General features: G+C 42.7%; 1 protein-coding gene across 1 annotated transcript; it reads right to left on the reverse strand.

The window, feature by feature from the left end:
• Positions 1–22: 22 nt before the first annotated feature.
• ATRAID (all-trans retinoic acid induced differentiation factor) lies at positions 23–3811 on the reverse strand (the record flags this gene model as incomplete). The annotated part of the gene is made up of 6 exons (XM_056552728.1): positions 3636–3811; positions 3406–3530; positions 901–975; positions 750–821; positions 551–672; positions 23–47 (listed from the first exon to the last, which is right to left on the reverse strand). Coding segments are annotated over exons 1-6 (479 nt in total), but the record flags the coding sequence as incomplete, so codon positions are not given.
• Between the last annotated feature and the right edge of the window lie 9724 nt (positions 3812–13535).

The raw sequence follows: 13535 nt of genomic DNA on the forward strand, positions 1-13535 counted from the left end.
GCCCGGACCGGCGGGAGCGCACAGAGAATTCTCCGGACACAGCATGGCTGCCAAGAGAGGAAATGAGAGGTGGTGAGGGCCGAGCACAGGGCCCCGCACTCACTCGCCTCCGCTGTCCCCCCGGGCCCCGCACTCACTCGCCTCCGCTGTCCCCCCGGCCCCGCACTCACTCGCCCCCCGCTGTCCCCCCCGGGCCCCGCACTCACTCGCCTCCGCTGTCCCCCCCGGGCCCCGCACTCACTCGCCCCCGCTGTCCCCCCCGGGCCCCGCACTCACTCGCCTCCGCTGTCCCCCCCGGGCCCCGCACTCACTCGGCTCCGCTGTCCCCCCCGGGCCCCGCACTCACTCGGCTCCGCTGTCCCCCCCGGGCCCCGCACTCACTCGGCTCCGCTGTCCCCCGGGCCCCGCACCCCCTCGCCTCCGCTGTCCCCCCGGGCCCCGCACTCACTCGCCTCCGCTGTCCCCCCGGGCCCCGCACTCACTCGCCTCCGCTGTCCCCCCGGGCCCCGCACTCACTCGCCTCCGCTGTCCCCCCGGGCCCCGCACTCACTCGGCTCTGCTGTATCGTTACACACGTCCCTCTGGCCCTGGCAGATCCGGGCGTCATCACTGGTGTTCACCGTCCTCCACGACCCCTCACCCCCAGGACAGCTGATGTTAGGGGGCAGAGCTCTGCCAGGAGACAAAGGGTTAACATCTTACTGATCAAGACGAGGGGCGGGGCCCAACAGTCACATGACTGTACTCACATATACTCCAGACCGATTAGTCCCTGAAACATGTCATCAGATAGATCCTGCAGAGGATTCTGGGAGAGGTCCCTGGGGAGAACAGAGGGGTCACATGATCATACAAGACTTAACCCCTTTCCTGCTGAATCACAGGGGAGAAATCACTTACATGACGGCCAGAACAGCGGTGAGGGGGAGGGCGGCGCGGTCCAGGTGCGAGATGGAGCAATTGTGGAGATCGAGGCTGAAGGAGAAGAAAGGAACATTATCAATATCCCGGGGAGCAGGACCCCCATAACAGTCATCATTATCCCCCATAACACGATCAATATCCCCCATAACACGGTCATCAATATCCCCCATAACACAGTCATCAATATCCCCCATAACACGGTCATCAATATCCCCCATAACACGGTCATCAATATCCCCCATAACACGGTCATCAATATCCCCCATAACACAGTCATCAATATCCCCCATAACACAGTCATCAATATCCCCCATAACACAGTCATCAATATCCCCCGTAACACAGTCATCAATATCCCCCGTAACACAGTCATCAATATCCCCCGTAACACAGTCATCAATATCCCCCGTAACACAGTCATCAATATCCCCCGTAACAGTCATCAATATCCCCCATAACACAGTCATCAATATCCCCCATAACACAGTCATCAATATCCCCCATAACACAGTCATCAATATCCCCCATAACACAGTCATCAATATCCCCCATAACACAGTCATCAATATCCCCCATAACACAGTCATCAATATCCCCCATAACACAGTCATCAATATCCCCCATAACACAGTCATCAATATCCCGGGAAGCACGACCCCCCCTGTCCCCGGTGATGGTCTCGGCCCCGCTCCCGTCCCCGCTCATGGTCTCGGCCCCGCTCCCGTCCCCGCTCATGGTCTCGGCCCGCTCCCGTCCCCGCTCATGGTCTCGGCCCCGCTCCCGTCCCCGCTCATGGTCTCGGCCCCGCTCCCGTCCCCGCTCATGGTCTCGGCCCCGCTCCCGTCCCCGCTGATGGTCTCGGCCCCGCTCCCGTCCCCGCTGATGGTCTCGGCCCGCTCCGTCCCGCTCCCGTCCCCGCTGATGGTCTCGGCCCCGCTCCCGTCCCCGCTGATGGTCTCGGCCCGCTCCCGTCCCCGCTGATGGTCTCGGCCCCGCTCCCGTCCCCGCTGATGGTCTCGGCCCCGCTCCCGTCCCCGCTGATGGTCTCGGCCCCCGTCGTGTCCCCGCTGATGGTCTCGGCCCCCGTCTGTCCCCGCTGATGGTCTCGGCCCCCGTCCTGTCCCCGCTGATGGTCTCGGCCCCCGTCCTGTCCCCGCTGATGGTCTCGGCCCCCGTCCTGTCCCCGCTGATGGTCTCGGCCCCCGTCCTGTCCCCGCTGATGGTCTCGGCCCCCGTCCTGTCCCCGCTGATGGTCTCGGCCCCCGTCCTGTCCCCGCTGATGGTCTCGGCCCCCGTCCTGTCCCCGCTGATGGTCTCGGCCCCGCTCCTGTCCCCGCTGATGGTCTCGGCCCCGCTCCTGTCCCCGGTGATGGTCTCGGCCCCGCTCCTGTCCCCGGTGATGGTCTCGGCCCCGCTCCTGTCCCCGGTGATGGTCTCGGCCCCGCTCCTGTCCCCGGTGATGGTCTCGGCCCCGCTCCTGTCCCCGGTGATGGTCTCGGCCCCCGTCCTGTCCCCGGTGATGGTCTCGGCCCCCGTCCTGTCCCCGGTGATGGTCTCGGCCCCGCTCCTGTCCCAGGTGATGGTCTCGGCCCCGCTCCTGTCCCAGGTGATGGTCTCGGCCCCGCTCCTGTCCCCGGTGATGGTCTCGGCCCCGGTTCTGTCCCAGGTGATGGTCTCGGCCCCGCTCCTGTCCCCGGTGATGGTCTCGGCCCCCGTCCTGTCCCCGGTGATGGTCTCGGCCCCGGTTCTGTCCACGGTGATGGTCTCGGCCCCGCTCCTGTCCCCGGTGATGGTCTCGGCCCCGCTCCTGTCCCCGGTGATGGTCTCGGCCCCGCTCCTGTCCCCGGTGATGGTCTCGGCCCCGCTCCTGTCCCCGGTGATGGTCTCGGCCCCGGTTCTGTCCCCGGTGATGGTCTCGGCCCCGGTTCTGTCCCCGGTGATGGTCTCGGCCCCGCTCCTGTCCCCGGTGATGGTCTCGGCCCTGCTCCTGTCCCGGTGATGGTCTCGCCCCGCTCCTGTCCCCGGTGATGGTCTCGGCCCCGCTCCTGTCCCCGGTGATGGTCTCGGCCCCGCTCCTGTCCCCGGTGATGGTCTCGGCCCCCGTCCTGTCCCCGGTGATGGTCTCGGCCCCCGTCCTGTCCCCGGTGATGGTCTCGGCCCCGGTTCTGTCCCCGGTGATGGTCTCGGCCCCGCTCCTGTCCCCGGTGATGGTCTCGGCCCCCGCTCCTGTCCCCGGTGATGGTCTCGGCCCCGCTCCTGTCCCCGGTGATGGTCTCGGCCCCGGTTCTGTCCCCGGTGATGGTCTCGGCCCCGCTCCTGTCCCCGGTGATGGTCTCGGCCCCGGTTCTGTCTCCCGGTGATGGTCTCGGCCCCGCTCCTGTCCCCGGTGATGGTCTCGGCCCCGGTTCTGTCCCCGGTGATGGTCTCGGCCCCGCTCCTGTCCCCGGTGATGGTCTCGGCCCCGCTCCTGTCCCCTCATACCCGATTACGGTGTTGTTCCCGGTCACACAGCACCGGCCCTCTATCCGGGCCCCGGGGGCGGCCTCACATCTCCTCCCCACCTCAGACACGTTCCTCATCTCTCCAGGACACGAGCTGCAGACGGGCTGTGGAGACAGAAGGGTTAAACACAACATACAGTCCCCAATACAGACGGACAGATACCGGCTGTATGGTTTATAGAGAGCGGATGATGGGGGGAGTAGTCTCACCTGTGCCGCGCCCAGCGCTCCGCTCATCAGGAGGAAGAAACTCACAACACCCGCCGCCATCTTACCTGCCCCAGGTCATGTGACTACAGGCATCTGTCACGTGGCGTTGTCCGGCGGCGGAGCGCACAATGGAGTGCTGAAATATTTCGCAACCCAGTCACGATTTCGCCCCTACGTCACTTCCGTTCAGCTGCAATCATCTATTGGCTCTTCACAGAATTCTGTCTACGTCACTTCCTGTGACACGGGATCGCCTGTTCCTGATACTGCGCAGGTGCAGTGCACTTTTAGCGTATTTAGTGTAGTGTAGTGTTAGAGCAGTTTTAGTGTATTTAGTGTAGTGTAGTGTTAGAGCAGTTTTAGTGTATTTAGTGTAGTGTAGTGTTAGTGCAGTTTTAGTGTATTTAGTGTATTTAGTGTTAGAGCAGTTTTAGTGTATTTAGTGTAGTGTAGTGTTAGCGCAGTTTTAGTGTATTTAGTGTAGTGTAGTGTTAGTGCAGTTTTAGTGTATTTAGTGTATTTACTGTTAGCTCAGTTTTAGTGTATTTAGTGTAGTGTAGTGTTAGAGCAGTTTTAGTGTATTTAGTGTAGTGTAGTGTTAGAGCAGTTTTAGTGTATTTAGTGTAGTGTAGTGTTAGAGCAGTTTTAGTGTATTTAGTGTAGTGTAGTGTTAGTGCAGTTTTAGTGTATTTAGTGTAGTGTAGTGTTAGTGCAGTTTTAGTGTATTTAGTGTAGTGTAGTGTTAGTGCAGTTTTAGTGTATTTAGTGTAGTGTAGTGTTAGAGCAGTTTTAGTGTATTTAGTGTAGTGTAGTGTTAGCGCAGTTTTAGTGTATTTAGTGTAGTGTAGTGTTAGAGCAGTTTTAGTGTATTTAGTGTATTTAGTGTTAGTGCAGTTTTAGTGTATTTAGTGTATTTAGTGTTAGAGCAGTTTTAGTGTATTTAGTGTGTGTAGTGTTAGAGCAGTTTTAGTGTATTTAGTGTAATGTAGTGTTAGAGCAGTTTTAGTGTATTTAGTGTAGTGTAGTGTTAGTGCAGTTTTAGTGTATTTAGTGTAGTGTAGTGTTAGTGCAGTTTTAGTGTATTTAGTGTAGTGTAGTGTTAGAGCAGTTTTAGTGTATTTAGTGTAGTGTAGTGTTAGTGCAGTTTTAGTGTATTTAGTGTAGTGTAGTGTTAGCACAGTTTTAGTGTATTTAGTGTAGTGTAGTGTTAGCGCAGTTTTAGTGTATTTAGTGTAGTGTTAGTGCAGTTTTAGTGTATTTAGTGTAGTGTAGTGTTAGTGCAGTTTTAGTGTATTTAGTGTAGTGTAGTGTTAGCGCAGTTTTAGTGTATTTAGTGTAATGTAGTGTTAGAGCAGTTTTAGTGTATTTAGTGTAGTGTAGTGTTAGCGCAGTTTTAGTGTATTTAGTGTAGTGTAGTGTTAGAGCAGTTTTAGTGTATTTAGTGTAGTGTAGTGTTAGTGCAGTTTTAGTGTATTTAGTGTAGTGTTAGAGCAGTTTTAGTGTATTTAGTGTAGTGTAGTGTTAGTGCAGTTTTAGTGTATTTAGTGTAGTGTAGTGTTAGTGCAGTTTTAGTGTATTTAGTGTAGTGTAAGAGCAGTTTTAGTGTATTTAGTGTGTGTAGTGTTAGAGCAGTTTTAGTGTATTTAGTGTAATGTAGTGTTAGAGCAGTTTTAGTGTATTTAGTGTAGTGTAGTGTTAGAGCAGTTTTAGTGTATTTAGTGTAGTGTAGTGTTAGCGCAGTTTTAGTGTAGTGTAGTGTTAGAGCAGTTTTAGTGTATTTAGTGTAGTGTAGTGTTAGTGCAGTTTTAGTGTATTTAGTGTAGTGTAGTGTTAGAGCAGTTTTAGTGTATTTAGTGTAGTGTAGTGTTAGTGCAGTTTTAGTGTATTTAGTGTATTTAGTGTTAGAGCAGTTTTAGTGTATTTAGTGTAGTGTAGTGTTAGTGCAGTTTTAGTGTATTTAGTGTATTTAGTGTTAGAGCAGTTTTAGTGTATTTAGTGTAGTGTAGTGTTAGCGCAGTTTTAGTGTATTTAGTGTAGTGTAGTGTTAGAGCAGTTTTAGTGTATTTAGTGTATTTAGTGTTAGAGCAGTTTTAGTGTATTTAGTGTAGTGTAGTGTTAGTGCAGTTTTAGTGTATTTAGTGTATTTAGTGTTAGAGCAGTTTTAGTGTATTTAGTGTAGTGTAGTGTTAGCGCAGTTTTAGTGTATTTAGTGTAGTGTAGTGTTAGTGCAGTTTTAGTGTATTTAGTGTATTTACTGTTAGCTCAGTTTTAGTGTATTTAGTGTAGTGTAGTGTTAGAGCAGTTTTAGTGTATTTAGTGTAGTGTAGTGTTAGAGCAGTTTTAGTGTATTTAGTGTAGTGTAGTGTTAGAGCAGTTTTAGTGTATTTAGTGTAGTGTAGTGTTAGTGCAGTTTTAGTGTATTTAGTGTAGTGTAGTGTTAGTGCAGTTTTAGTGTATTTAGTGTAGTGTAGTGTTAGTGCAGTTTTAGTGTATTTAGTGTAGTGTAGTGTTAGAGCAGTTTTAGTGTATTTAGTGTAGTGTAGTGTTAGTGCAGTTTTAGTGTATTTAGTGTAGTGTAGTGTTAGCACAGTTTTAGTGTATTTAGTGTAGTGTAGTGTTAGCGCAGTTTTAGTGTATTTAGTGTAGTGTAGTGTTAGTGCAGTTTTAGTGTATTTAGTGTAGTGTAGTGTTAGTGCAGTTTTAGTGTATTTAGTGTAGTGTAGTGTTAGCGCAGTTTTAGTGTATTTAGTGTAATGTAGTGTTAGAGCAGTTTTAGTGTATTTAGTGTAGTGTAGTGTTAGCGCAGTTTTAGTGTATTTAGTGTAGTGTAGTGTTAGAGCAGTTTTAGTGTATTTAGTGTAGTGTAGTGTTAGTGCAGTTTTAGTGTATTTAGTGTAGTGTTAGAGCAGTTTTAGTGTATTTAGTGTAGTGTAGTGTTAGTGCAGTTTTAGTGTATTTAGTGTAGTGTAGTGTTAGTGCAGTTTTAGTGTATTTAGTGTAGTGTAGTGTTAGAGCAGTTTTAGTGTATTTAGTGTGTGTAGTGTTAGAGCAGTTTTAGTGTATTTAGTGTAATGTAGTGTTAGAGCAGTTTTAGTGTATTTAGTGTAGTGTAGTGTTAGAGCAGTTTGTGTATTTAGTGTAGTGTAGTGTTAGCGCAGTTTTAGTGTAGTGTAGTGTTAGAGCAGTTTTAGTGTATTTAGTGTAGTGTAGTGTTAGTGCAGTTTTAGTGTATTTAGTGTAGTGTAGTGTTAGAGCAGTTTTAGTGTATTTAGTGTAGTGTAGTGTTAGTGCAGTTTTAGTGTATTTAGTGTAGTGTAGTGTTAGTGCAGTTTTAGTGTATTTAGTGTAGTGTAGTGTTAGAGCAGTTTTAGTGTATTTAGTGTAGTGTAGTGTTAGAGCAGTTTTAGTGTATTTAGTGTAGTGTAGTGTTAGTGCAGTTTTAGTGTATTTAGTGTAGTGTAGTGTTAGTGCAGTTTTAGTGTATTTAGTGTAGTGTAGTGTTAGCGCAGTTTTAGTGTATTTAGTGTAATGTAGTGTTAGAGCAGTTTTAGTGTATTTAGTGTAGTGTAGTGTTAGAGCAGTTTTAGTGTATTTAGTGTAGTGTAGTGTTAGCGCAGTTTTAGTGTATTTAGTGTAGTGTAGTGTTAGAGCAGTTTTAGTGTATTTAGTGTAGTGTAGTGTTAGTGCAGTTTTAGTGTATTTAGTGTAGTGTTAGAGCAGTTTTAGTGTATTTAGTGTAGTGTAGTGTTAGTGCAGTTTTAGTGTATTTAGTGTAGTGTAGTGTTAGTGCAGTTTTAGTGTATTTAGTGTAGTGTAGTGTTAGAGCAGTTTTAGTGTATTTAGTGTGTGTAGTGTTAGAGCAGTTTTAGTGTATTTAGTGTAGTGTAGTGTTAGTGCAGTTTTAGTGTATTTAGTGTAGTGTTAGAGCAGTTTTAGTGTATTTAGTGTAGTGTAGTGTTAGTGCAGTTTTAGCGTATTTAGTGTAGTGTAGTGTTAGAGCAGTTTTAGTGTATTTAGTGTAGTGTAGTGTTAGTGCAGTTTTAGCGTATTTAGTGTAGTGTAGTGTTAGAGCAGTTTTAGTGTATTTAGTGTAGTGTAGTGTTAGAGCAGTTTTAGCGTATTTAGTGTAGTGTAGTGTTAGAGCAGTTTTAGTGTATTTAGTGTAGTGTAGTGTTAGAGCAGTTTTAGTGTATTTAGTGTAGTGTAGTGTTAGAGCAGTTTTAGTGTATTTAGTGTAGTGTAGTGTTAGAGCAGTTTTAGTGTATTTAGTGTAGTGTAGTGTTAGCGCAGTTTTAGTGTATTTAGTGTAGTGTAGTGTTAGAGCAGTTTTAGTGTATTTAGTGTAGTGTTAGCTCAGTTTTAGTGTATTTAGTGTAGTGTAGTGTTAGAGCAGTTTTAGTGTATTTAGTGTAGTGTAGTGTTAGTGCAGTTTTAGTGTATTTAGTGTAGTGTAGTGTTAGTGCAGTTTTAGTGTATTTAGTGTAGTGTAGTGTTAGTGCAGTTTTAGTGTATTTAGTGTAGTGTAGTGTTAGCGCAGTTGTAGTGTATTTAGTGTAATGTAGTGTTAGAGCAGTTTTAGTGTATTTAGTGTAGTGTAGTGTTAGAGCAGTTTTAGTGTATTTAGTGTAGTGTAGTGTTAGCGCAGTTTTAGTGTAGTGTAGTGTTAGAGCAGTTTTAGTGTATTTAGTGTAGTGTAGTGTTAGTGCAGTTTTAGTGTATTTAGTGTAGTGTAGTGTTAGAGCAGTTTTAGTGTATTTAGTGTAGTGTAGTGTTAGTGCAGTTTTAGTGTATTTAGTGTAGTGTAGTGTTAGTGCAGTTTTAGTGTATTTAGTGTAGTGTAGTGTTAGAGCAGTTTTAGTGTATTTAGTGTAGTGTAGTGTTAGAGCAGTTTTAGTGTATTTAGTGTAGTGTAGTGTTAGTGCAGTTTTAGTGTATTTAGTGTAGTGTAGTGTTAGTGCAGTTTTAGTGTATTTAGTGTAGTGTAGTGTTAGCGCAGTTTTAGTGTATTTAGTGTAATGTAGTGTTAGAGCAGTTTTAGTGTATTTAGTGTAGTGTAGTGTTAGAGCAGTTTTAGTGTATTTAGTGTAGTGTAGTGTTAGCGCAGTTTTAGTGTATTTAGTGTAGTGTAGTGTTAGAGCAGTTTTAGTGTATTTAGTGTAGTGTAGTGTTAGTGCAGTTTTAGTGTATTTAGTGTAGTGTTAGAGCAGTTTTAGTGTATTTAGTGTAGTGTAGTGTTAGTGCAGTTTTAGTGTATTTAGTGTAGTGTAGTGTTAGTGCAGTTTTAGTGTATTTAGTGTAGTGTAGTGTTAGAGCAGTTTTAGTGTATTTAGTGTGTGTAGTGTTAGAGCAGTTTTAGTGTATTTAGTGTAATGTAGTGTTAGAGCAGTTTTAGTGTATTTAGTGTAGTGTAGTGTTAGAGCAGTTTTAGTGTATTTAGTGTAGTGTAGTGTTAGAGCAGTTTTAGTGTATTTAGTGTAGCTTAGTGTTAGAGCAGTTTTAGTGTATTTAGTGTAGTGTAGTGTTAGCGCAGTTTTAGTGTATTTAGTGTAGTGTAGTGTTAGCGCAGTTTTAGTGTATTTAGTGTAATGTAGTGTTAGAGCAGTTTTAGTGTATTTAGTGTAGTGTAGTGTTAGAGCAGTTTTAGTGTATTTAGTGTAGTGTAGTGTTAGCGCAGTTTTAGTGTATTTAGTGTAGTGTAGTGTTAGAGCAGTTTTAGTGTATTTAGTGTAGTGTAGTGTTAGTGCAGTTTTAGTGTATTTAGTGTAGTGTAGTGTTAGAGCAGTTTTAGTGTATTTAGTGTAGTGTAGTGTTAGTGCAGTTTTAGTGTATTTAGTGTAGTGAAGTGTTAGTGCAGTTTTAGTGTATTTAGTGTAGTGTAGTGTTAGAGCAGTTTTAGTGTATTTAGTGTAGTGTAGTGTTAGAGCAGTTTTAGTGTATTTAGTGTAGTGTAGTGTTAGTGCAGTTTTAGTGTATTTAGTGTAGTGTAGTGTTAGTGCAGTTTTAGTGTATTTAGTGTAGTGTAGTGTTAGCGCAGTTTTAGTGTATTTAGTGTAATGTAGTGTTAGAGCAGTTTTAGTGTATTTAGTGTAGTGTAGTGTTAGAGCAGTTTTAGTGTATTTAGTGTAGTGTAGTGTTAGCGCAGTTTTAGTGTATTTAGTGTAGTGTAGTGTTAGAGCAGTTTTAGTGTATTTAGTGTAGTGTAGTGTTAGTGCAGTTTTAGTGTATTTAGTGTAGTGTTAGAGCAGTTTTAGTGTATTTAGTGTAGTGTAGTGTTAGTGCAGTTTTAGTGTATTTAGTGTAGTGTAGTGTTAGTGCAGTTTTAGTGTATTTAGTGTAGTGTAGTGTTAGAGCAGTTTTAGTGTATTTAGTGTGTGTAGTGTTAGAGCAGTTTTAGTGTATTTAGTGTAGTGTAGTGTTAGTGCAGTTTTAGTGTATTTAGTGTAGTGTTAGAGCAGTTTTAGTGTATTTAGTGTAGTGTAGTGTTAGAGCAGTTTTAGTGTATTTAGTGTAGTGTAGTGTTAGTGCAGTTTTAGTGTATTTAGTGTAGTGTAGTGTTAGAGCAGTTTTAGTGTATTTAGTGTAGTGTAGTGTTAGTGCAGTTTTAGTGTATTTAGTGTAGTGTAGTGTTAGTGCAGTTTTAGTGTATTTAGTGTAGTGTAGTGTTAGAGCAGTTTTAGTGTATTTAGTGTAGTGTAGTGTTAGAGCAGTTTTAGTGTATTTAGTGTAGTGTAGTGTTAGTGCAGTTTTAGTGTATTTAGTGTAGTGTAGTGTTAGTGCAGTTTTAGTGTATTTAGTGTAGTGTAGTGTTAGCGCAGTTTTAGTGTATTTAGTGTAATGTAGTGTTAGAGCAGTTTTAGTGTATTTAGTGTAGTGTAGTGTTAGAGCAGTTTTAGTGTATTTAGTGTAGTGTAGTGTTAGCGCAGTTTTAGTGTATTTAGTGTAGTGTAGTGTTAGTGCAGTTTTAGTGTATTTAGTGTAGTGTAGTGTTAGAGCAGTTTTAGTGTATTTAGTGTAGTGTAGTGTTAGTGCAGTTTTAGTGTATTTAGTGTAGTGTTAGAGCAGTTTTAGTGTATTTAGTGTAGTGTAGTGTTAGTGCAGTTTTAGTGTATTTAGTGTAGTGTAGTGTTAGTGCAGTTTTAGTGTGTGTAGTGTAGTGTTAGAGCAGTTTTAGTGTATTTAGTGTGTGTAGTGTTAGAGCAGTTTTAGTGTATTTAGTGTAATGTAGTGTTAGAGCAGTTTTAGTGTATTTAGTGTAGTGTAGTGTTAGCGCAGTTTTAGTGTATTTAGTGTAGTGTAGTGTTAGAGCAGTTTTAGTGTATTTAGTGTAGTGTAGTGTTAGTGCAGTTTTAGTGTATTTAGTGTAGTGTTAGAGCAGTTTTAGTGTATTTAGTGTAGTGTAGTGTTAGTGCAGTTTTAGTGTATTTAGTGTAGTGTAGTGTTAAAGCAGTTTTAGTGTATTTAGTGTAGTGTAGTGTTAGAGCAGTTTTAGTGTATTTAGTGTAGTGTAGTGTTAGTGCAGTTTTAGTGTATTTAGTGTAGTGTTAGAGCAGTTTTAGTGTATTTAGTGTAGTGTAGTGTTAGTGCAGTTTTAGTGTATTTAGTGTAGTGTAGTGTTAGAGCAGTTTTAGTGTATTTAGTGTAATGTAGTGTTAGAGCAGTTTTAGTGTATTTAGTGTAGTGTAGTGTTAGAGCAGTTTTAGTGTATTTAGTGTAGCTTAGTGTTAGCGCAGTTTTAGTGTATTTAGTGTAGTGTAGTGTTAGCGCAGTTTTAGTGTATTTAGCGTAGTGTTAGTGCAGTTTTAGTGTATTTAGTGTAGTGTAGTGTTAGCGCAGTTTTAGTGTATTTAGTGTAGCTTAGTGTTAGCGCAGTTTTAGTGTATTTAGTGTAGTGTAGTGTTAGCGCAGTTTTAGTGTATTTAGTGTAGTGTAGTGTTAGTGCAGTTTTAGTGTATTTAGTGTAGTGTTAGAGCAGTTTTAGTGTTTTTAGTGTAGTGTAGTGTTAGAGCAGTTTTAGTGTATTTAGTGTAGTGTAGTGTTAGAGCAGTTTTAGTGTATTTAGCGTAGCTTAGTGTTAGTGCAGTTTTAGTGTAGTGTAGTGTTAGAGCAGTTTTAGTGTATTTAGTGTAGTGTAGTGTTAGAGCAGTTTTAGTGTATTTAGAGTAATGTAGTGTTAGAGCAGTTTTAGTGTATTTAGTGTAGTGTAGTGTTAGAGCAGTTTTAGTGTATTTAGTGTAGTGTAGTGTTAGTGCAGTTTTAGTGTATTTAGTGTATTTAGTGTTAGAGCAGTTTTAGTGTATTTAGTGTAGTGTAGTGTTAGAGCAGTTTTAGTGTATTTAGTGTAGTGTAGTGTTAGTGCAGTTTTAGTGTATTTAGTGTATTTAGTGTTAGAGCAGTTTTAGTGTATTTAGTGTATTTAGTGTTAGAGCAGTTTTAGTGTATTTAGTGCAGTGTAGTGTTAGCGCAGTTTTAGTGTATTTAGTGTATTTAGTGTTAGAGCAGTTTTAGTGTATTTAGTGTATTTAGTGTTAGAGCAGTTTTAGTGTATTTAGTGCAGTGTAGTGTTAGCGCAGTTTTAGTGTATTTAGTGTATTTAGTGTTAGAGCAGTTTTAGTGTATTTAGTGTAGTGTAGTGTTAGAGCAGTTTTAGTGTATTTAGTGTAGTGTAGTGTTAGCGCAGTTTTAGTGTATTTAGTGTAGTGTAGTGTTAGTGCAGTTTTTGTGTATTTAGTGTAGTGTAGTGTTAGCGCAGTTTTAGTGTATTTAGTGTAGTGTAGTGTTAGTGCAGTTTTAGTGTATTTAGTGTAGTGTAGTGTTAGAGCAGTTTTAGTGTATTTAGTGTAGTGTAGTGTTAGAGCAGTTTTAGTGTATTTAGTGTAGTGTAGTGTTAGAGCAGTTTTAGTGTATTTAGTGTATTTAGTGTTAGAGCAGTTTTAGTGTATTTAGTGTATTTAGTGTTAGAGCAGTTTTAGTGTATTTAGTGTAGTGTAGTGTTAGAGCAGTTTTAGCGTATTTAGTGTAGTGTAGGGTTAGCGCAGTTTTAGTGTATTTAGTGTAGTGTAGTGTTAGTGCAGTTTTAGTGTATTTAGTGTAGTGTAGTGTTAGAGCAGTTTTAGTGTATTTAGTGTAGTGTAGTGTTAGAGCAGTTTTAGTGTATTTAGTGTAATGTAGTGTTAGAGCAGTTTTAGTGTATTTAGCGTAGCTTAGTGTTAGTGCAGTTTTAGTGTATTTAGTGTAGTGTAGTGTTAGAGCAGTTTTAGTGTATTTAGTGTAGTGTAGTGTTAGAGCAGTTTTAGTGTATTTAGTGTAATGTAGTGTTAGAGCAGTTTTAGTGTATTTAGTGTAGTGTAGTGTTAGAGCAGTTTTAGTGTATTTAGTGTAGTGTAGTGTTAGTGCAGTTTTAGTGTATTTAGTGTATTTAGTGTTAGCTCAGTTTTAGTGTATTTAGTGTAGTGTAGTGTTAGTGCAGTTTTAGTGTATTTAGTGTAGTGTTAGCGCAGTTTTAGTGTATTTAGTGTAGTGTAGTGTTAGAGCAGTTTTAGTGTATTTAGTGTATTTAGTGTTAGCTCAGTTTTAGTGTATTTAGTGTAGTGTAGTGTTAGTGCAGTTTTAGTGTATTTAGTGTAGTGTTAGAGCAGTTTTAGTGTATTTAGTGTAGTGTAGTGTTAGCTCAGTTTTAGTGTATTTAGTGTAGTGTTAGCTCAGTTTTAGTGTATTTAGTGTAGTGTAGTGTTAGCGCAGTTTTAGTGTATTTAGTGTAGTGTAGTGTTAGCGCAGTTTTAGTGTATTTAGTGCAGTGTAGTGTTAGTGCAGTTTTAGTGTATTTAGTGTAGTGTTAGCGCAGTTTTAGTGTATTTAGTGTAGTGTAGTGTTAGAGCAGTTTTAGTGTATTTAGTGTAGTGT

Source organism: Hyla sarda, unplaced genomic scaffold (assembly GCF_029499605.1).
Source record: "Hyla sarda isolate aHylSar1 unplaced genomic scaffold, aHylSar1.hap1 scaffold_1828, whole genome shotgun sequence".
Taxonomy (NCBI): domain Eukaryota; kingdom Metazoa; phylum Chordata; class Amphibia; order Anura; family Hylidae; genus Hyla; species Hyla sarda.